We start from the raw sequence: 24,752 nt of genomic DNA, 5'->3' as shown, positions 1-24,752 counted from the left end.
CACCCCAAACCCCACCCCAGAGGGTGTCAAATAATTTCTACCACACATGGGATCCTACGAGCCACAGAAGAGCAGAGCATGATGGGAAGAGAAGAGGTGATCATTTTTATAGCCAGTTAGGGTTTGTCATTACTTGTAAACGATTTAAATTGAAGAAGAGGTTGGAAAGACGATACCATCTTCTTCCTCAGATCCCCACTGGCCTCATGGATGCTTCAGGGGCCATCTTGCCTGCAACTCTCTTACAGGATGCTAAGTAATCTAAGTGGCTTTTTATTTGAAAGTTTTTTGCAACATTTCCACAATCTGGATCCCAAATCTGACTGATTCTATTTCAGTTTGAGCTCTACAGTCCAACCCAGAGGGTGCTGAAAAAGAAAACAATGAATCCATACAGACACCTGAGTCTTTATGTATTTTTACAGGATAATACCAATCCTAAATAGATATCTGAGGTGGTTTATGTTTTGCAGGAGAAGTGTCTGTCCCTAACTGAATAACTCTGTGATTTAAGAAATTCAGTGTGCATAAAGAACTCTATCTTCCTTCAAAAAAAATTACATGTATATACAGCAATAAAACCTAAAATTCTTTTCTAAACTTTAAGGACAGGCACAGTGGGAGTAAAATTGGACACCGTCTAATCATATATACACATAATATACAAAGACATGTGCGAGCTCACAGCCATACCGAATGTAAGCACTGTCATTTACATTTAGAACACTTTTCCAGCCCATTTGAATTTTAGTCACTCACTCACAGGGCCCGGGTACCACAGATAGCAACTGGGAATCATTTTTCTGTTCTGCTCAAACTTTGGCCTCGAATCGCTTTCCTCATTGGTTCTCCTAATGTGTTCTGCACATCAGCTTGTTTAAGATTTCTGTAAACATCAAATCCAAATTCCAGGGTGTTTCTCACCAGAAGCCATCTCTCCATCAAAAGCAGCTCACAGAGAGGGGCCACGTGGACTGTCTGCCCTAAAATGACCTGACCTCCCTTCACCTGCCCTCTCTCTTTCTCTCTAGACCTGTCATTGCTCCTCTGGCTCCAACACTTGCCTCAAACACCCTCTGGCACACACGCAATGCATTCACTCTCATTTCTACAGAGTGTATTTAAAGCTGGGAAGGAAGAGGGTCGATCTTGCCCTTGGGGGATCTGATGCAGTGCATAAAGACCCAGCTCCTTGAAGCTGACGGGAGGTTTTAGGCATCTTGCATACAATTATTCACCTGGTTGTCTGGGAAGGTTACCATGGTAACATTTCCAGAGTTTCATGTATCTACCTGTCATTGATAGATCCCATCAATTCAGCAAAGTGGGAAAAATAGTAAAAGCAGCTCTCATCTCCTGTCTGGTCTGACGAATCACTGTTTTACTTATTTGGGCATAATCTAGGAACAGCAACACGACACTCTTAATATGGTGGTTTTTTTTTCACTCAAGTGTATTTTAAAGTTGAAAATCAAAGTCCAGCTGAAGAGGAATTTTTCTGTTTTATTCTTTAATTTTCTCAAGTATTATACTTAGGAGTGACTTCAGCTGCTGGCTATGGCATACTTTAATTAGTATGTATTGGGCCAAAAAAGGAAGCTCTAAATTCTAAAACCATCCCTGATAGAAAGGATAAACATAGGAAAAGATAGCAGGAGCTCTATAGTAACCTTGAGTGACTTCTATAACAGTGGGCACATGCATTTCCGGAGAGAGATATCAAACATCTTCCTTTTGGTCCTCTGACTGAAGACAAAAGCTTTCTTCATACACATCTTCTAAGGGAAGGGAAAAAGTCCTACCTATTTTACTAAAATAGTTCTTATTAAAAGGGCACTATGAAAAGAAATAACTGAGGAGTTTGTAACGAGGACCCAATTCTCATCAAAGCCTTGCTAGAGTGCAAAGTTTAGCCTTGGACCTTGGACCTTGGACCAAAAGGTAAGCTGGATATTTACATGGTGCCCAACATTAGCCATGCCTTAGAGACTTAGATGGCAGTCATCCTTGGAGGATCATCTTCAGAGACAATGAAAGAGATTTTCATAGCTTGCAACACCTTGGTCAAGCTTTGCACTTTAGCTTTCCAACCTGGCTTCCATGCAGGAAAGTAATAAGTCAATGTTGATACAAGCTGACAAGTTGGAACAGCCATAAGACAGTCCCTAGAATCCACAAAGATCATCGTGTGCCTCTCTCTGAGCCATTATGCTAAAGGTAAGTCAACGTGACATACCTGTGGGTGACCCTTCCATGACATGGCCGATGTAGGGGCCTTCCCGAAAGATCGGTCGGTTGTCATTCTGATCAATCACAATGACTTCCAGAGGCACCGGCCCCTCGAGAGTTTTGCCATTGACATCAGTGGTCTCCACAAATAGCTATTTGAGCAAAGAGATTGGGGGAGAAAGAAGATATTAATTCATTATGAAAACTGAAATAAGGTTCACTAGAGAAAGTAGGTTATATCAGCAATTTTATGAGCCCTTGGCAATATTGAAACTTTGGTCTCAATGGATAGTCAGTGGGACTAGAATAGAAATGAAACATTCCAGAATAAAAGCAAAGATCAGTTCACTTTAGATCCCCCTGGGGAAATTTACAATTAATTCATCAAATCTGCAAACAAAGTTAAAACAAAGAAAAAAAAACCCAAACCAAAACAGTCATAGCCAAGAAATTATGCTGATATCATTTCTGTTTTCCCAATATCATTATGCTTAAAAAGAATGTTATGCTAATAAAAATAATTGACTAAGCAGTTGTGAACCAAGTACATTAAGAGGTAACCAAAAGTGTTCATGGCAATCGTTTAGGAGAAAATCGGTCAGTATTTGGAGCGGGCTTTCCTCAGGAAAGCTAGGAACTCAGAATTTGCAGGGGCCTGAATGAGATCTTGGGATTCCTGCCTACCAGGCTCTTTACAATGTCAGAGGATTTCACAAGACCACGAATCACTTCCATAGCGAACTACTTTCAGATCTCAATGAAGAAGACAGCATTAAAAAAACGGCCTTTTTGTTTGTCTTGGAAACAAAGAATTATGCCATGGCATTTCCAGTGAATCACAGGGACCTTACATGCACATTTTCTGTGCTTAATTCAACCTTGATTTCACTCAGCGATAAGAGTAATACTACTTCTTGGATATAAGTGGTGGTTCCTGCACAAGAGTATTTTGGTCAGAAAAGGGCATCTGCATTTGGAATCCTAGTACAACTCATCCCTATCTGTGTGACTTTGAGCAAGACACTGGATCTCAGTTTTCTCATCTGTAAATGGGGTTTAAAAAACACCCATTATTAGGAATAATAACAAACACTTATCCAGTGCTTCCTTTGGTTCCATACTAAATTATCTCACTTGATTTTCATAACCCTTTGGATCCTTTTACGGAGGACAGAATGACAGCAAATAGGAGATAAATGGTGGAGTCCAGATTTGACCTTGGGAAGTCTGCCTCCAGAGCTCACATTTTTAACCACCATAAACAATATTTCTAAAGCATTTAATATGGGGTCTGTCACATATCTCAAGAATATTAACTGCTGCTATTGTTGCTACAATTATCAATACTATTGTCAAAAACGAGCCCAACTTAGAAAAATGAAAGACCAACATTCTTGTTATAAATCAGTACAGTCACATCCCACCTGACGGTATTGTAAACCAGTATAATCCTTTTCAAAGGCATGGCAAAATTCAACAGAAACCATGAAAGACTCATACTTTGTACTATTTTTATACCACTCCTGATCCTATACAAGTTTGCACTACATATTTGGAACGATTCACTGCATTGTTATTTCTCATAATAAAATCACACTGGCATCTGCCTGAATGTCCAGTAGAAGCGAACTAGTTGAATGAATGTTTGTGTCACAACATGTTACAACACAATAATTTTTAAACTTTACTGATCTACTTAGAATATTGAGTAAAAATACACAAAATAACATGTGCATCATGCATATTTGACATACAAATATGAACAGAATTTGAAGGCAGTGAGCAAAACAAAACCAGGTATGTGTGGGTAGATAATTTTTTTCTTTTTTTCTTTTTTTTAACATTACTTCATCCTTTTACTAGCAAGTTCACACACAGACATACACACTTGATTTCTGGGGCAGATAAAATAATAAGAAAAAATTAAGTGAACAGAGCCTCCTAATATCTGCACACAAAGGAGATCTCACAGAGAGTGAAATCCTATACTTTTATGTTTTTTTAAAGCTATTATGAGAATACTGCTAACAAAGGAAATCAATCAAAATAAAGCTTTGGGGCAATTTTATGCAGTAACATAGGTCTGGTTTTTCATCTTCCCAAAATAGCCAAGGACTTGACTCTAACTCACCCCCCCAAAAAAAAACAAACAAACAAAAACCACTGTGCCTAAAGATAACAAACATCTTGGATCTGAATCCTAAAATTCTACATTCTATAACACTTGGCCAGTATCACAAGTTACAAGTAGGATAGATAATCAGAATTCACATTTGCCAAATATTCAAATATGCTGAAACTGCAAAGGGCAGACAACAGATCCATCTTAACACAATGGAAAGAAAGAAAGTAAGGAGACACCATTGATTAGGATGAATGCAAAATGTGGAGCTGAATCTCAGAAAACCAATTATGCAAACAGACAATCCAATGGTATTTTATTATACAAAACTATTCAGAGTTTGACTCTCAGACTTTTCAAAGGACAATAGTATCAACAGAAGCCAAGACCTTTGGAATGCTCTCTAAAAAAAGTGAAGTGCTGTTAAGTGGGATTTTCTTAAAGTTAATTTAATACGAATTATTTGAGGACCCACTACATGTCAGCCATCATGCTGAACACCCTGGTATCCAGTGGTTATCAGGAAAGATACCCTAGCATGGAGAGACTGACAATAAACAAGAGAAAAAGATATGGACAAGGTAATTTCAGTCACAGATGAGGCCTTTGAAGGACATGAGATAGGTTTGAGTACGAAAGCTTCACTATCAAATACTGTAGCTGCTAGTGGCATGTGGCTACTGCAATTTACATTTATTAAAATGAAAAAAACTCAGTACTCCAGTCAAACTAGGAAAGTTTTGAGTGCTCAACAGTCACATGTGGGTAGTAGCTACCATATTAGACAACACGGATGTAGAACATTTCCATCACTGGGTAGAGTATGGTTGAAAAAGTGTGTGTTTGGTGGGGGGTGGGGGGAGGGCAGGGGGCACCTATTCAAGATAAATGGTGGAGAAAACCTTATTGCTGAGGGAATGTTTCAGCTGAGGCTTGAATGACAAGAAAGTAGAAAGAGATAGCCATACAAAAATACATAGAAAATGATTTCTAGACAGCAGGAATAGCAATAGCAGACTCTGAGGTAAGAATGATCTTGGAACTAATTTGAGAGTGGGGAATGGTATGAGATCAAGTCAAAGAATTAGGGCTCTGCTCAACTCCAAATGGAGTAGGTTAAGGCTTACATCCATACAAGATTTTCTGCGTAAAACAATCTAAACCAAGTGAAGAATGAAGACATTTTCTTCCTATGCATCCCTGGGAAGGCAGAGATGAGAAAGAAGTATATCATGCTTCTTCCCAACAGAGGAAAACATAATAGACTGAATAAAATATATAATAGGAAATGTTTGTGTTTTACATAGAGGTTCATGTAGTTTTAAAATCATCTTATTAATGATGTGGATGAAAATTAAGCACATGCATATGCATGAGGAAGTTGTTAGTAAATACAGCCTTATCCACCTAATCACATACCGTAACAAAATCTGACATTCCTATGAGTTTTCATCACTGTTCTCATATGAAGGTCAGACCCACAGTTAGCAAATGCCAAACTTTCTGAAGTCAGGCTCTTAAATTCCAGCGCGTCCTCCAGTATCAGAGAATAAATGTTCAATTACATTCTTGCCTGCCTTCTTTCTTCCTAATTGAAATACCCAAAGCACACAAATCCTTAGTTTGAAAAGACTGGAACAATGCTTGTTTCCTTTGAATTACATGATAGATTCAAGTGGCTATGTTTGGGTTCTAAAAACAAAACAAGCTCATATGCATTCACAGACAGGCATTCTGATGCTTGTTCTTTATGTTGGAAGTAAGTTGCCACTTGGTAGAAAGCTACCGTAAGAAAAACAAATAGGTAGCCATGGCAGAAGGCAATGAAATACTTGCTTAAAGGAAATGGAAACCATCCAGCCCCCTCACTGCCTACTTCAAGACCACCCTCTCAGACAAGAGGATTTCTATTCTTGGATTCAATCGTTAACCTGCATGGGAATAAGAAGGTGTGATATAAACAAAAAATAGTCCACTGTGGAACCAGATGAGAGGGGCAATCAATAAATGGCAGCTAGAAACAGTTGTCCAATGTGGCAGGATTTAACAACTGATTCCATAGGAGGTAGCCTGAACTCCAAGCAAAGACATGTCTGGCCAATGTCTCTGCTGTGTGTTCTAGTACCTTGCTATTCAAAGGTACTAACAGCATTGACATCCCCCAGGAGCTGGTTAGAGATGCAGGCTCCTCAGTCCTGCCTAGAACCTACTTAGGAAACCCATTCATTTTAACATTGTTTCTAGAGAATTCTGGTGCACATTACTGTTTGAGTGATGTTGTACTGAGACACAGGGTTTGGAGATGGAAATTCAACAGTCTTGTGAAATTTGGGAACTGTATTCCCAGGTTCAGCTATAGGAAAATAAATAAGCTCCAAACAGGAGGCTGAGTCTTGCCACCTGCTAGGAATTTCACTGTGTGGCTCTTGGACTCATTCATCACTCCCAAGTACACAGGCCAGGAAGACAGATGTTGTCTGCAGGTCTGTCTGGAGAAGCATGCGCACGCGTGTTCACGTGCACACACACACACACTCAGATGCAGGAAGACATATATACACATACCACAGACACAGCACACACATACCACAGACACAGCACACACATACAAATATACACATACACATACATTTCCCATAAACATCAATTTTTTCCAATCTCCTTCTAATCTTCAACTGTGCAAGCTGAATGCTTAAAAATCCTATTTTGTCCGATCACTTTTTGAGAAGCTGTCAAATACAAAACAGGTAGAAGGGAATTGGTTACTAATTGAAAATTGAAACATTGCAGAAAACCAAGTAAAACAGGGAGGTCCCAGAGATGGGAAAGCTCACAGAGGATGGTAATGAGTGTTGGGGGGCCCTGTATTTCCTTAGCCTTCGTGTGATTTTTGGCCCACAACAGAATTGTTTTCCTCCATTGAGATGAAATATCCCAACGGGGAGTAACTCATTCAGCTTTATCATTAAGGGGCCTGTGGGTAAAAAGTCAGATTCTTCAGGAATTTATGTTTAAACCAGCACTTTGAGAGATTGTGGTGCTAGTGGTTTCCTGCCCACACTTAGGAAAGCTTGGCTGATCATGGGAGGGAGATCCAGATGCTACCAGCACTGGTGAGAGAGGTGGAGGGGAGAATTGCTGGAGGTGGGGGTTATCTGTGAAAGCCTGAGTGGAAGGCTTTAAGGAGCTGTGGAAAGAGCACTGGACCAGGATTCAAGATATTGAATCTTGCTGACACACCCGATCCGGGCTCTGAGCAGGCCACTCACCTTTCCATATCCTGGTTTTTGTGTTATTAATAAGAGCCTACCATGGCGACTTTGTAGTATCTTGGTGCAGATTAAGTAAAATAACACACGAAAGTGTCTGATACAAAGCTGGTAACGAGTCTGAACCCAAATATTACTCCCCAGTTTTTAGAGGCCCAGCTTTATCCTTTCCTGGAGAGGGTAAAACTATTTTACACTTATAATAACTTAATTAAAATATTGTTGACATTATTGGTGGCAAGAATTTTTTAGCAGCCAGAGAGTATGATAAATATAGTTGCACATTTATCATTTTGCTCTAAATATTGTCCAGAGGATGACCCCTCTCCCAGGGATCAAGGAAGAAGAAACTCACAAGTCATTCTCTTCCTCAGACGAAACCTTCTCTTCTATCCCCAGCCACTCCATCAACACATCCTGCCCACATCATTGTTTCTCTTCCTGAATGTCCCCTCTTCTCTCCATCCCCCTCAACACTCCTTGAGATTAGATGCTGTCACTTCTCACCAGGGCTGCTGTGCAAGGCACCCTGTAGGTCTTCCTGACCAGCCATGACTGCCTGCCACAGTCTGTTTTCTATAGGGCTTCCAGGGTGTCTTTGTCAATTTTTATTTATGTCACCCTATATTGGATACCTTTCAATGGTTTCTCATCACTCTCAGGAAAAACAGCAAATGCCTTTGCTTTGACAAGTCTTTCTATAATCTGGCTCCAGCCCACTTCCTCAAACTCATTTCATGTTACAAGGAATCCCTCTTGTTCCTTATTATCCTGTTACACTCATCTTTTTTTAGTTCTTCCAACTCATCACATTCTTTCCCGTAGGTATTTTTACATACAACCCTCCTACCAAGCATGGCTTTCCTACCTACGCTTCCTTGCTGCCGCTATTCATCCTTCATATCTCGGCCCAAATATCAAGAAGATCCTCCCTTACTCCTCCAGAACAGCTAGAGTGTCCCTGGCTTACATTCCCACGGCATCAGCCTCCTTCCTTTGTAACACTTCCCGTATGTTATCACCTATTGGTGTGATAATTCAATTTACATCTATCTGTCTGTCTGGCCCCATGAGGACAGGAGCTTATTAGCAAATCCTGAAGCCTGGACCCAATGCCTATGTCAGGCCTCTGAGCCGAAGCGAAGCCATCATATCCCCTGTGACCTGCAGGTACACATCCAGATGGCCGGTTCCTGCCTTAACTGATGACATTCCACCACAAAAGAAGTGAAAATGGCCTGTTCCTGCCTTAACTGATAACATTACCTTGTGAAATTCCTTTGCCTGGCTCATCCTGGCTCAAAAGCTCCCCCACTGAGCACCCTGTGACCCCCCACCACTACCTGCCAGAGAACAACCCCCTTTGACGATAATTTTACCTACCCAAACCCTATAAAACAGCCCCACCCCTATCTCCCTTTGCTGACTCTGTTTTCGGACTCAGCCCACCTGCACCCAGGTGATTAAAAAGCTTTATTGCTCACACAAAGCCTGTCTGGTTGTCTCTTCACATGGACGCGAGTGACGGCCTCGTGCAAGACAGGCAGCTGACATGATATTGATTGCAGCGAGCCCTCTTTGGAAGAGGCAATACCTCTTTAAGAGACTGGAATCCAAAGTTTTGGCCTGAGCTCTGGCCATCTGTCCTTTCTCTCCATCTCTGGCATATCAGAGCTGACAGTTGGACTGTAGGCTCCATGGACTGTAGGCTGGTGGACTCTGCAGTCTTAACTGATGAACAAGAATCCCAGTGGTGAACAATATCAGAATACATTAAACTGATTACTTGGTTGTTTAAAAAAGAAGAGGACTAACATTGATTTGGTGTCCAATACGGGTCTGGCCTATTTTGCATTGTCTCATTTGGCTTAAAACAATCTGAAGAAATACTCAATTGTAGCAAAGATATTTAAGTGCCTGGTCCATGGTGCCGAAGCTGATTTGTCATCAGCCTGAATTCAAACTTAGGTCTGACTGTAACATTCACATTCCCCTCACTGTGCTAACACTTGCTGAATGTTTTTGCATGGACTCCCTTACCTTTTTTTTTTTGTTTTATTATCTTTACTAAGCTATTTACTTAGCAGCTTTGCTTTACATTGATTGCTGTTTTTTACTCTTGCCTCATCTGTGGCAAAATCATCCATGAATTGAGGAGCTTAATGAGTTTCTCATATATTTTTATTAATACACATGAAGCTACACATTTAACCACACAATGAGCCACTGTGTATTACGTAGCATCCTGCCACAAACTAAAGGCTGGGAAATTTTATAGTATCAGCCTAGCTCCCACAGAGTTCCTTCCGGGATGCTACATACTTTCTGAAAAGCAAAAAAAAAAAAAAAAAAAAAAAAAAAAAACAACGAAGTGTGCTTATCAATTTAATTCTCAAATGACAACAATGAATAATATGGCGAGGGAGACAGAGGATGCAACTCACCTCGAATTTGTTTAAAGCAAAAATACTTTCTCCAAGGGTGGAGACACTAAGACACTGCCTGAATATTTGCTCTCCTTCACCGGGACATGGTAGATGGGTACTAGGTTGTTACCCCTGATCTTCTGAGTCCTGAGAATGGGAGGAAAAAAGGGACTCGACTCTTGAAATGGAGGAGGAGGTAAGGAAAAACCACAGGAACCAGAAGGGAAGGGAATCTAAGCTGGAGAATAGTTTTAGCCTTGAGTTTAGGGTCCTGTTGTCCACCCTTCCTGGCATCCCAGCACCTGGGTTTCTCTATTCTCTGTCCATACCGTTGGGGGTTGGGTGGGGAGGTATCCACTAAGAATGTGAACCATCAAGTCACAGTATTTTGCAATGACTCTTCAAGCCAATTAATTCACCATTATAATAGGAATTGGCTGTACATAAAATGCTTTGAAAAGAATCCCTTAAAAAATTCAAGAACATAATGAACCAAATTACAAAGCATGTGTGGCCTTCAGCTTCGTGGTGAAGTATTAACACCTTGCCCTTCGTTTGAGTCATCCTCTCATCTTCCGCCATGAAAGACACAATTGAGTCCGACAAGATTTGACGCTGAGATCTTACCCAAAAGGATGTACTGATGAAAAACAATATGTGCTACAAGGATTTTTGGGTGAAGGCCAAAATGCAGAAGCTGGCTCTTAAAAGCCAATATTTTTTGTAATATGAGATGACGCAAGCAACACATGCAAAATCTAGATCGGCAGAATCAGAAACAAAGCATGACACACACAGTCCATGGCCTTGTGAGTCATTCTGAAGAGAAATGATTTGGAAAACACTTTGATGATTTCTTTAACTCTGATGATTCTTCTTTGGGCAAAATATGCAAATAAAGCAAAACACACACACACACACAGAGCTTTTGAGAGATGATATAGTTCAATATTCGATCAGTGGATTGTGTGTGCACAGGATTTTCAGTTGTAAGTTTTCAAATCACACAGAATCAAGAACACACAGTAGCTACATCTCTAACACAATGTGACTCACTTTCTGTTTTGCAGACAGGCAAGATATCTCTCACCCGAATGAGTATTTTCCCTCCAAGTTACCTCTCTGGGGCACTAAAACGTTTTTCAGCATAGATGCTGCCACTGCATTATCTCTGGAATACCTCATCAGAAACTTCTATTGGAACTCATTTATAAGTCACAAACAAAAAGGAATCTCATTCCTTTCATTCCAAATATCTTTTCTTTTTTTTTTTTTTTTGAGATGGAGTCTCGCTGAGTCTCGCTCTGTCGCCCAGGCTGGAGTACAGCGGTGCGATCTTGGCTCACTACAACTTCTGCCTCCCAGATTCAAGCGATTCTCCTGTCTCAGCCTCCTGAGTAGCTGTGATTACAGGCATGTACCACTACCCCTGGCAAATTTTTGTATTTTTAGCAGAGATGGGGTTTTGCCATTTGGTCAGGCTGGTTTCAAACTCCTGACCTCAGGTGATCCACCCACCTCAGGCTCCCAAAGTGCTGAGATTACAGGCGTGAGCCACCATGCTCACCCCAAATATCTTGTAATAGAATATAGTTGTAATGCTAGAAATGTAAAATGATCATTGGAAGCTCACTGCATGCAAGCAGAGATGTACAAGGCTTAACACTGCCATCTCTCCAGCTAAACATGACTTGAAGTTCAGACACAGGAACTGTGTGTGTGTGTTTGACTCACACAAAACCTTGAAATGCACATGAAAAATAACATGCCAGCATTTGCCCCCAGATGAAGTAAAGATAAAAGCCAATAATTGTTAAGGGTGCAGTGACACAAACACAAGGATCACTGTAGTGGTATCTCAACTTGATACAATCTTCCTGGAAGGCAGTTTGAAAGTATGTCTCAAGAACCTCAGAGATGTTCAAAGCTTAAAAAAAAAAATCTGCAGAGATTCCATGGAAATAAGCCCACAAAGATTTTTGTATCAATATGCTATATTGTTTATTTATAACAGATGATCTCAAAAGGTTGAGCATGGTTGGAAGATTTTTAAAGTGATACTTTCCACCATGGATACAATGTTTGTTGTGATAAGAAAGGAAATGATAAAACTAATCCTAAGCCATTTTATTAATGTGACACTTACATTGCCCTTACTTTTTCCACCTGAGTCATATATTCATTCATATATTATCAATTCATGTACAGACTTGGTAGGCAGATTTAGATGAGAATACACTCATGGTCCAATCAGGTCATCACGATGTGTGGGTAAGAATACTCTTTCCAGGTATCCTTTCTACAATTTAGTGCCTTAAACAAAGATGTATTGATAAATGTTTTCATTATGTTTCAGTCTACAATTTTCATATTCTCTCCACCTTCCAAATCAAGGCTGCCAATGGAATTAAGGCTGGTGATCTGCCAGCTTTAAAATAGAGATTGGGCCAGGTGTGGTGGCTCATGCCTGTAATCCCAGCACTTTGGGAGGCTAAGGCGGGAGGACTGATTGAACCCAGGAGTTTGAGACCAGCCTGAGCAACATGGAGAGACTGCCATCTCTGCATTTTTTTTTTTTTTTTAAACTAGCCAGGAGTGGCGGTGCATGCATGCCTGTAGTCCCAGCTACTCAGGAGGCTGAGGTAAGAGAATCACTTGGGCCTGGAAGGTTGAAACTGCAGTGAGCTGTGACTGTACCACTGCACTCTAGCCTAGGTGACTGTAAAGGAAAACTGAGGCTGGAGCCGAACCAGGAACAAAGACACAAGGCAACTGGCAGTGAGAATAGCCTTTATTAGGACTCGCAGGCGAGGTTCCTCGGTCCAAAGGTGCAGGCCGAGGAAGTCGCGCTGAGGGAGGAAGGTAGGGGCTTTTTATAGCCCCAGAGGTAGGGAAGCTGGTTGTGCAAACAGGGCCTGGGAGGTCTTGAAACTACTAGGGCAGGAGTTGAATAAGGGTCATGAGGAAGGGGTCTTTGGAAACTGTTAACGGAAACTGCTGTTTTACGAACTTGTGGAATGCAGGTGAGCTGCAGGTCATGCGGGAGTGTGGTTGCCCAGCCAGAACTCTGATGCATGTAAGTCTGCGGGTGTGTACAAAGGTGAAGGGAGTCTTTAACAAAAGGCCTGCTACGCCAGGTAACGCCGCCATGTTGGGTCTACATTCCTGCCTAACAGTGACAGAGGGAGATCCTGTGTGGAGAAGAGAGGGAGAGAAGGGGGGGAGAGAGGGAGAGAAGTGGGGAGAGAGAGGGAGAGTGGAGGGGAGAGAGAGGGAGAGTGGGGGGGAGAGAGAGGGAGAGTGGGGGGAAGGGGAGGAGAGAGAGGGAGAGTGGGGGGGAGGGGTGGAGAGAGAGGGAGGTGGGGGGGCGGAGAGAGAGAGAGGGAGAGAGACAGACAGATAGATAATAGCCTGAATTATACGACATCTGGCTGGGCCTGACGGAATCACAAGTTCTTAAGAGGGAGGAAGAAGCAAAGGTCAGAGTGATGGGATATGAGAAGGACGTGACCAGCTGTTGCTGGCTTTGAGGATGGAGAAAGGTACCATGAGGCGAGGAATGTGGGTGACCTTTAGAAGCTAGAAAAGACAAGGAAATGGATTTTCCCCTAGAGCTTCCAGGAGTGAAGACAGCCCTGCGGACACCTTGATTTTAGCCCTGACACATGTTGGATTCTCAGCTTACAGAACTGCAAGATAAGATGTGTATTGTTTTGAGTCACTGTGTGGTAATTTATTCAGCAACCATAGGATATTAATACAGTGGTCACATAATTTATTGTCCAAACCAGAATCTTCTTAGAATAAAAGTAGGTACCATTACAATGAAGCCAAAACAACAGGTGCAAACCAAAGCTGTTCTGGGCAAACTGGGTCATGTGGTCATGCTCTCTTACTAAGAAACTTTAGCTTTCCAGGTTTTAGTTTGTACCATGGCAACATATGGTGTTTAGAATACCATTCTCAGTTTTATTGTTAAAGAAATAAAAAGATAAATGAGCATATGTGCACACAAATTCCCAGCATGTAGAAATACTAAAGAGAGCTTTGTTAGACCTTAGGGGGAGTATGGTGACCTTGGCATGCCATCTTCCTGGCAACATCACCACCAGCCAGGGCCACGCCACAGGTTAAGATTTCAAAGTCAGTCCAAAGAGCAACACCCTGGTAGTCTCCCAGAAGAGCAGGGGGAGGCTGGGCAACCTGAGAGAGGTGCCCAGTTATCCCGGCAGGACACCCCCGCTACATAGGGAAATCGTGCATTCCCAGTAGATCTTTACGTGGAAATCTGCAAATATGGATGCAGTCTCCTAGATTCAATTCTGATTGGTCAGCCATTACCCCTTTGAAATTGCTTTTCTGCTACGTAATCCAGGTTTCTCTTTGACACCAGTAACGTTCATTTCAAGTTATTTTTCTTAGCTTTATTTCACTTATTCAAGTTAAATGTCATTATAGACCAACTCCTAGAGAGTTCCCAGGGAAAGGACGTTTTAAGTCCTTTGTAACATTCCTCCACCTTCATTTATACAGCTCTGTGAGTAACTCCCCCCTTGACAGACTGGATGTCATGTTTATATCTCCTTCTAAAAACGATCAAAGTGGGGATAAAAGTTTCCTACTTGTTAGGTTATTAATTAAAGATCTTGATACTGTTTTTTTTTTTTTTTTTTTTGAGACGGAGTCTTGCTCTGTCGCCCGGGCTGGAGTGCAGTGGCCGGATCTCAGCTCACTGCAAGCTACGCCTCCCAGGTTTACGCCATTCTCCTGCCTCAGCCTCCCAAGTAGCTGGGACTACAGGCGCCCGCCACCTCGCCCGGCTAGCTTTTTGTATTTTTTAGTAGAGACGGGGTTTCACAGTGTTAGCCAGGCTGGTCTCGATCTCCTGACCTCGTGATCCACCCGTCTCGGCCTCCCAAAGTGCTGGGATTACAGGCTTGAGCCACCGCGCCCGGCCTGATACTGTTATTAAATGTTCTTTGAAAATCTTGCTCTGCTTAGAGCTACAGTATTTCCTTTGCGAATTTGAAATTTTACTTAAAATTTTTTTTTTATCAAACGTAATGAAAACATTTTTTCTTATGTGTATGCATGCTCACAATCACACTAGACTTTGAGGGCATTCTTAAACATTTAACTTTTGAAGTAACTTTAATTATGTGGAAGAAATCTATGCAGATATTAAAAATAATTTTTATGTAAGCTGCTTGAGTAAAGTCCTAGTGAATATCCTCTGCCTCAAGAGATGACACAGGCTGAAAATTTTAATTGGTTCAAGTAGAATTTATATAACTCACGGATGATGGAATTATGCCAGATCTATTAAGGATATGTAAAAGGGTTAAGGGGATTTTTGCGCAAAGATGAGAAATGTAACACTTTAGAAAACAAAGTCAGCAGAGAAAAATTACTGGGGATTGTATTTTTACATGACCTTTTTCCTTTCCTAATGTGAAATTCAGAGGAATAGAAATAGATGCAACACCTTTTTTTTAACTTTATAGTTTTAAAGTTATTTTGTTAAATAAGTGTTAAAATGTGTTTCATCAAACATGATGTTCTTTAAAAAATTAGGGTTGATACGTACAAATTTAAAGTATAGTCTAATGAATTCCAGATGGATTAAAGTAGTAGGAGGAATAAAATCATTGAATATTTGTGTAATAGAGGGGGGTAAGGTCTTTTTAAGCCAGTATTACAGCCCTAATTTGTTGTGTCAATTACTGACAGATTCAACTACTGAAATGCAGGTTTTACAACAACTAAAATATATGAAAATAAACAGAAAACTGTGAAAAATATTTGCATCACATACAACAGAGGCTTTTATCTGGAGTATACAAAGAGTTGGCTAAAATCAGTTGGGAAAGAACAGCAATTAGCAAAAGAAGAAAACAAAAAAAGCAAAAAAAAATTAAAATGAAATAATTTATAAAGTTATTACAATACTTTGAAAAAATTCATAGTGTTTGACAGACTTATGAGGAAATAAATTCTCATATATTATCAATTACATTAAAAAATCTTTCCAAAATACAATTTAATACCCATCACAAGCTTTGAAATTTTCACTTGTAGAAATTTAGCCTGATGTGTGCGTGTGTATGTGTGTGTGTGTGCATGTGTGCAGCAACATGTATACTCATTGCAATATTGCTTAAAAATAGAAAAAGCTACAATCAACACAATGTTATAATAGATTGATGAAATAAACTATGGTATCTGCAGAAAGTAGAACACTGCATTGCAGACACAGTTTAGAGAATGTAAAAATATATTAACAGTATAGCACACATGTTATGAAGTACAAATTCTGACTAAAAATAATGTATACATATTGCAATTTTTGAAAAATAAAGGCATTCCACTATTAAGATTATGCTAAAATATTAACAGTGTTTTTATTGAAGTGATTTTTCTTTGCTTTGCTATACTTCCTAGATTTTTCTAGGCATGTGTTAATTTCAAAGTTAAAAAAAGAAATCAAAGTTTATTTTAAGATTGTAACTTGTTAGGCAGCGAGTACAAATTGACTACAGTGTATTACAAATGGGGAACTATGGGTAGCTGTTAAACTCTAAGACATGCAACATCTCTCAGCATTGATGATTAATGAGAAAGAAACAAACATTAAGTATACAGGACATCATCGGTATTAGAGTGGCATACAGAGTGTGGCTGGCTTTTCTAGTCTTTACAGTTCTATAGTTTTGGGATTATAAAAAGAGTCTCAGTGCACCTGACAGAACTTGGTATCCTCAGCTTTATTTTCAGAACCATCGCTGTTATCACTGTCTGCTTCTTCCCTGAAGCTTCACTTTTAATCTCACACATAAATTCTGAGAACCAGAAAACAGCTGAGATTCCAAATGTGGGTTTTAGATTCAGGGAGACTGGACTTTAAGACCCAAGTCCATCCCTTACTGGCTCTGTGATTGTTTAAGGTACTCAGTTACCTTCTCAGAATCTCAATTTCCTCATCTTTAAGATGGAAGAACAGGAACCATCTCACAGAAAATAAATATTTGTAAAGCATTTAGCAAGACACCTGCCATGTAGCAATCATTAAATAAATACTATCCATCAGTATCCTTAAATTTTGCATAAAGAAAGAGAAACATCCCATCGTGTTATGTTCCTGATAAGGGTTTACAGTCTCAAGCATCTAAGAAGCGTCTTTTACATGTTGCCGATGCTGCCTGCAGGAATCTGAAACTCATTCAGAATTAAGAGGAAGCATAGGGCACATGGGGCCAAGTCCTCTGTTCCAACCTCCATATGAGGAGTGGATTGGGCTGAGGTCATGGACCCCATGCCACCCCATTCCCAGGACCAGTGCAATCTGAGGAAGGTGGTCAGTGCCAGCTCCAGGCCCACATTCTGGGGATTCAGCACTGAGCTGGACTCTGTTTTTCCGGCTCTCATTCCCTGCCATTTCCCTATGTGTGCCACATTGGTCCTACCGTCTGGGGTTGGGGCTGCCATGTCCCTTGGGACCCAGAGTTCACTTAGCTCTTTGGGGTGGCCTCAATCTCTGCTCCAGTTTCTCCTTTGGAATAATGCCAAGAATTATCTGCCCTTCCAGACGGGTCCCCTCTTGCAGTGGCACACTCTGACCTCAAGGGCAACTTGTTTTGAGATCATTTTTTATTCACGTGCAGTTGTAAGAAACAATGCAGCAAGAAACTGTGCGCTGTTTTTCTAGTTTCCCCAGTGGAAACATTTTACAAAACTATAGGACAGAATCACAAGCAGGATATTGGCATTTATACAATTCTGGTATCTAGATTTCCTCAGTTTTACTTGCACTTGTGTGTGTGCATGTGTGTGTGTGTGTTTACATGTGTATATGTGTATTCAGTTATATGTAATTTTATTACATGTGCAGGTTCTTATATCCACCACCACAGTGAAGATACAAAACAATTCCTTTTCTACAAGAATCTCTTGTATCTGAGGGCAATGCTTTTAAATCTTTAATTTGTATCCCATTTCTGGATCTACACCCAAAAGATTTGAAAGCAGGGTCTTAAAGATATTTTTGCACATCCATGTCCACAGCAGTACTATTCACAATGGTTAAAAGGTAGAAACAACCCAAATGCCCACCAACAGATGAATGGATAATCAAAATATGGTATACACATTCAATAGAAACACTCTTCAGTCTTCAAAAGAGAGAAAATTTGGATACATGCTACAACAGAAATGGACCTTGAAGACATTATATTAACTGAAATAAAGCCAGTCACAAAAAGACAAACACTGTATGATTCCACTTATATGAGGTGTCTAAAGTAACCAAATTCCCAGAAATAGAAAGGAGAACGGTGGTTCTCAAGGAGACAGAAAGAGGGGCAAAGGGAGCTACAGAGTTTCAGATGAGCAAGATGAAAAGGTTCTGGAGATCTGTTTCACAACAGCATGAAAAAACGTAACACTACTGAACTATACACTTAAAATGATGAAGATGATCAATTTTATGTGTTTTTAATCACAATCAAAACGCTTTAATTTGATGCCTGTAATCCCAGCACTTTGGGAGGTCAAGGTGGCCAGATCACCTGAGGTCAGGAGTTCGAGACCAGCCTGGCCAACATGGTGAAACCCCGTCTCTACTAAAAATACAAAAATTAGCTATGTGTGTTGGCACTTGCCTGTAGTCCCAGCTACTCATGAGGCCGAGTCGGGAGAATCACTTGAACCTGGGAGGCGGAGGCTGCAGTGAGCTGAGATTGTGCCACTGCACTCCAGCCTGGGCAACAGAGCCAGACTCTGTCTCAAAAACAAAACAAAACAAAACAAGAAACCCTTTAATTTGCATGGGATTCATCTGAAAACTACAAGAACGCAGATTTCTGAAATTCAACCACAAGGGTTTAGTAGGTTCTCCGGCATCTGTGATTTAAGTCATCCCACATAATTCTGATGCAGTGGCCCACAGATTTGTGCTTTGGGGAAGCTCAAGGTGCATCATTTTATTACCGAATGGAAGGTGCTAATGCGCACAAGAGACTATCCCTGGTTAGGGAAATTTGACTACCTAGGCACAGGTTTGACAAACTTGCTTACTGTGAACAAGATCTTCATGGAAATGAGCAGCACAAATAATCAGAACCGCCTTCTTTTCATCCCTGCTAGTGTGGATCTCTATTTCCCCCTTGGATCAGGCACATTTTTTTTTTTTCTTAAGCATTTCAAACTAAGATACTGTCTTTGTGAGAGAGGAATCAAAATTAGCTACTAGGTAAATGTTGGTACAACGCCTGAGTCAAAGAAGCCTAAAGCCTGCTAACAGGGTGCCCAATGCTCCTTATACACATCCATTCCATCAGCTGCTTCCATCAGCTGTATCTTCAAACTACCACCTGAATCGGACCATCTCTCACTATCTGCTGGTTACCTTCTCCGCCAAGCCACCATCTCTTACCCACGTTGATAAATTGTTTCTGAGTTGCTCTTTCTGCTCTTGTCCCCACACTCTATTCACCACACAGATTTCCACATGATCTTCGAATATGTAAATTGGGCCTTTCAGTCTTCTGCTTTCCAATCAGCCTACGTCAATTGTCTTCTAAGTTCTCACTGTGGCTTGCAAGGTCCTGACGTGAACCTTGGATATAACTTTGATCATTTCACTCTCCCCAGAATCAATCTAGTTCAACCACATATTCCTTCTTGGTGTTCTGCAAGATAGCCAAGTTAATTTTTATTTCTCTCTGAAGCTTCACTTGTAATCTCACTCATCAATTCTGAGAACTAGTAAACAGCTGAGATTCCAAGCGTGGACTCATATTTCTTGTATAAATCCCTCTGGCATTCTTACAACCCTAGCTCAAAATCTTTTCTTTCACTTGTGCACAAAAGAGGTCTTAATGTTTTGTTTTGTTTTTGACATGAAGTCTCACACTGTCGCCCAGGCTGGAGTGCAGTGGCGCGATCTTGGCTCACTGCAAGCTCTGCCTCCTGGGTTCACGTGATTCTCCTGCCTCAGCCTCCTGAGTAGCTAGGACTATAGGTAAGTGCCACCACGCTTGGCTGATTTTTTTGGTATTTTTAGTACAGATGGGGTTTCACCATGTTAGCCAGGATGGTCTCGATCTCCTGACCTCATGATCTGTCCTCTTCGGCCTCCCAAAGTGCTGGGATTACAGGCGTGAGCCACTGCTATTGCGCCTGACCAAGAGGTCTTACTTTTTATTTCAGGGTCTTTGTAGACACTGTTTCCCCACCTATAAGACTTTTATTTTCCAAAGAGTTTTCATAGCTTGCTCCCTCATTTCATTCAAGTCTGTCCTCAAAACAGAAACCTTTCTTGACTTCTTGATCAAAAAGAGTAACTCCTTCTCATTGCCCATCCTTAAACCCAATGGTGTTTTCATGGCTCTTATTGCTACAGGCCTACTGAACAGTCATTTTTTGGTCTGTAATGCCTACTAGAATGTAAGTTCTCAATGACTAGGAATTTGTCTGTTTTGTTTCCACAGCACAATAGAACAAGTGCCTTTCAGATAGTAGATTTTCAATAAATGTAACAAATGAACAATGAATTAGCTACGGGCTTTGAGTTTATAAAGAAGTCCTTTTTTTCTGGAGGACAGATCAATAGACAAGAAAGAAATGACACTTGTCTTTTGAGAATTCCCTGAGGGTGAATGAACCCAGCCAAAAGACAATGCATTAAAGATTCAGCAAAGGCCTGTCTGAGTCTTTCAAAGGAAGAAACCAAGCTCAGTGAAGTTATTGTAACCTCAGAAGTGTGCAAAAATATTTTCATTGTTTGGCAGTGAATGATAGCATACGATTTTGTCCTGACACACATATTACTAATAAGCATATTTAAATGAAGGAAAATAAAGCAAGTAGAACTTAATACAAATTCTAGCTCACCAAAGTGATTCCATCTGTCCCTGCCTTTATAAATGACACAAGTCATAGAAATAGACTCATATTTCTTACACAAATCCCTCTACCATTCTTACAACCCTAGCTCAACAGCTTTTCTTTCACTGGTGCACAAAAGAGGTCTTAAGCAGCCAGGCAAGACTGTGGCCTGATGAGATGCATTCTGTTAGTTTCTTCTGGACTTAACACAGATTGCACCATTTTCTCTCCTTTGGCTGCATGCCCCTACTGCAGACTGATGCACAGGTTTTGGGCTTAGGAGTACAGACAGGGCACATAACAATCAGCCTGCATTTGCTTTTGTTATGGGACCTCTAGACTCTCCTGGCACAGTGTCATCCAGCTTTCTTAAGTGTCCTGGCCAGCCCAGAATTAAAGTGTCTTAGTGACTTGTTCCTTTACTCATAACATCCCTTCTGTACGTTTCTGGGCTATGCAGAGAGAAAGTGTAAATATAGCCCTACCCACCATCTAGGTTGTGCAGCAAAAGGCACAGCAAGCATGCTACTACTAGGCAAAGTGTAAGTCTCCTGATAATTTATGAGACATTTCTCTTCTCTTCTGAATTTTGTTAGGTTGAACCATATAGTCCTGCCATTTTTGTAGGTCATACATAAACAAATATTGGTACTCCCACAGAGTTCAGAAGAATAGTCTCATTCAAAAGTTTTAAAAACACCAAAAACCACCATGTGGTGGTGTCCATGGTACTGAATCATTACTGCAAGGACAATGTTGTTTCTCCAAACCTTGAAATACTAATGATTTATGCTACCCCTCATAGAAGTTGCCCCAGGTAAGAGAGAAGTTACTGATGGGATAGAAAGAGTAAGGGTATGGTGCATGATGGCAGAGGCATTGCTGCTAAGAAATTTCCGGGAAGAATAAAGTAACTTCTTGTTGTTGTCTGGTGAAAAATTCTGGTTAAAAAGAGGAAACAATCTCATGTTCTGGAAAGACGAACAAAAGACCGAGACCCTGAACACTGACACTGGGCTTATCCCCAACACTGTGTTCCAGTATTGCTCTCAATTCAGATGACTAATTTCTCCTTCCCTCTATTTTAAAGTCTTTATTCTATCATCTGCTTGCCTGCGTACTTTGTATAGATAATCCATTTGGTTCACATCACCTTCTCTTTTTTCTCTTTCAATTTAGCATTTACCGAGCATATCCTGTATTTGGTGCTGGAGGAGAAGAAGAGACATTGTGGACTTCGCTCTATAAGCAACTCCACATTCAGTTAATTTAACACAACCAAAGACATGCAGCAACATAAGAATGTGTCTCATTCAGTGATGAGATACAGCGTGTTTAATTCCGTTTTGCAGGTCAAGGAAATTTTTCTGAATAAGGTATTTGTTTCCCTAGAAGAATCTTCTAGGAGAACAAAGTGGAAGGAAATATGGGATTCTGGGGAGAGAAAACAGAGAGTGTGAAGGTATCAAGCATCAAAGTACTCTAGAATAGAGGTTGTCAAGTTATGGTTCACAGGCCACATCGAGGCTGCTGCTTGATTCTGTGAACAAAGTATTAAAATAAAGCTACACTCCTTCATGTATCTACTGTCTACAGCTTCTTTCGTGCTAGAAAAGCAGAAGTGAGTAACGGCAGAAAGGGTCTGCATGACTCGCAAAGTCTAAAGTACATATTATCCGGCCCTTTACAGAAAATGTTTTCCAACCCATATGCTATATTACTCAGTGAAAAAGGAGGAAGCAGTAAAATATTTGGGGTGGAATGTCAACCTTCATATAGATTTCAACCCAACGTGGGAACCTGAGGCCTCTTAAACTAATTTCTCTCCCTCCCTCCCCTCTCAGTTATTTATTCATTCAACAGATACGTATGGTGCCCCCATTGTAGCTCAAGTTCAGTGTGAGACCCTTGGTTTGTAATAATCAAAAAACAGTTTTAAGATTTCTTAAACTCATCTAGAGCCACGATTTAGTGGGATTAAATAAGAATCACTGAAGAACTTATGAAACTTGGAAGAATATAATAAGGAGATCCCATTTAGATTGCGGCTGAAGGCTATTCAGAGAAGGTCTGTCTGATGGAAATTCATGGGGAAGAGGAGGGAAAGAGCCTTAGGAAATGCCTCTAAAACTGCACAAAATCCAGGGGGACCAAGTAGAATGACAGAAGTGGGGAAGGTGACATGGGCTGGGCCTGAAGAAGTGAGTGGGGCCAAGTCAGGTGGGGCCCTGTAAACAATGTTAAGCATTTTGGCCTCTTTCCTAAGGGCAACTTGATAGCCTTAAAATTGGAAAATAGTCTGGCAGTTCCTCTAATAGTTCAGCATAGAGTTAGCATATGACACGTCACAGCAGTTCCACTCCTAGACAAAAAACCAAGAGAAATAAAAACATATGTCCCCACACACAAAACACTTATGCAGCATTTTAGAGTAGCATTATTCATAATAGTCAAAGGGTAGAAATAACCCAACTGCCCATCAATGAATGATTGGAGAAATAAAATGTGATATACTCACACAGCGGAATATTACTCAGCTATAAAATGGAATGAAGTTCTGACACCAGCTACAACATAGGGGAACCTGGGAAACATCCTGCTAAGTCAAAGAAGCCAGACCTGGAAGGGCAAGTATTGTATGATTCCTTTCATTTAAAATGTTTAGAACAGACACATCTATAGAGACAAGCAGCAGATTGGTGGTTGTTTAGAGAGAGGGAAGAGGGGGTGTTGGGTGCTACTTTCAAGAGTGATGGGGTTTCTTTTGAGGGGAAGACAGTGTTCTAAAACTGACCGTGGAGGCTGGGAGCGGTGGCTCACGCCCGTAATCCCAGCACTTTGTGAGGCCAAGGCAGGTGGATTACAAGGTCAGGAGTTCAGACTAGCCTGACTATGATGGTGAAACCCTGTCTCTACAGAAACACAAAACTTAGCTGGGCATGGTGGCAGGCACCTGTCATCCCAGATACTCAGGAGGCTGAGTCAAGGAATTGCTTGAATCTGGGAGGCAGAGAGCCGAGGTCGCACCATCGCAGTCCAGCCCGGGTGACAGAGTGAGATTCCACCTCAAAAAAAATAAAAGAAGAAGAAAAAAAAACTGCGGTGATGGTTGCATGACTGTGAATATACTAAAAACCATTGAATTATACACTTTCAAGGGGTGAATGGGGTGGTTTGTGAATTATATCTTAATAAGGCTGTTAAAAATAAAACCTCTAAGTGGTCAGGAGCTAAGGAAGGGTGGTGAGAGAACAGCTATCTTAGATTTGAATTTTCGAAGATCCTTCTGAAACATGTAGAAGAATGTACTAAAGAGGAACAAGAGGAAACTGGATGGGCTAGTGAAGAATCTTCTAGAGGGGTGCAGGGAGAGTGCGATGGCTAGCACTATGGTGGTCACTTTTTGCACGGAATGATGGTGAAGAAAACTTCTGCTTATTCAGACGGGTAGAAAATAAAATGTTCTCGTTGTTGTTGTTGGTTGTTTTTTGTTTTGTTTTTACCAGAGGTTAAAGGTAGAGAGGTCTTTGGCCAGGCGTGGGAACTCATGCCTGTAATCCCAGCACTTTGGGAGGCCGAGGTGGACGGATCATCTGAGGTCAGGAGTTTGAGACCAGCCTGGCCAACATGACAAAACCCTATCTCTACTAAAAATACAAAAATTAGCAGGGTGTGATGGCGGGCACCTGTAATCCCAGCTAATCAGGAGGCTGAGGCAGGAGAATCACTTGAACCCAGGAGGCCGAGCAGAGGTTGCAATGAGCCGAGATAGCACCACTGTACTCCAGCCTGGGCAACAAGAGTGAAACTCCCTCAAAAAAA

General features: G+C 40.9%; 1 protein-coding gene across 3 annotated transcripts in view; it reads right to left on the bottom strand.

The window, feature by feature from the left end:
- The window catches only part of CDH13 (cadherin 13), a 1,192,767-nt gene that overhangs the window by 450,553 nt on the left and 717,462 nt on the right, over nucleotides 1-24,752 (bottom strand). For all 3 annotated transcript variants that reach the window (XM_011942172.1, XM_011942173.1, XM_011942174.1), the window contains one exon: nucleotides 2,237-2,381. In XM_011942172.1, the coding sequence (XP_011797562.1) occupies nucleotides 2,237-2,381 (145 nt within the window). The remainder of the gene's footprint in view (nucleotides 1-2,236; nucleotides 2,382-24,752) is intronic.

The sequence above is a fragment of the Colobus angolensis genome, unplaced genomic scaffold, assembly GCF_000951035.1.
Source record: "Colobus angolensis palliatus isolate OR3802 unplaced genomic scaffold, Cang.pa_1.0 Scaffold207, whole genome shotgun sequence".
In the NCBI taxonomy this organism is placed as follows: Eukaryota; Metazoa; Chordata; class Mammalia; order Primates; family Cercopithecidae; genus Colobus; species Colobus angolensis.
Note: the sequence above shows the minus strand (reverse complement) of the source record. Positions and strands in the feature narration are given on the sequence as shown.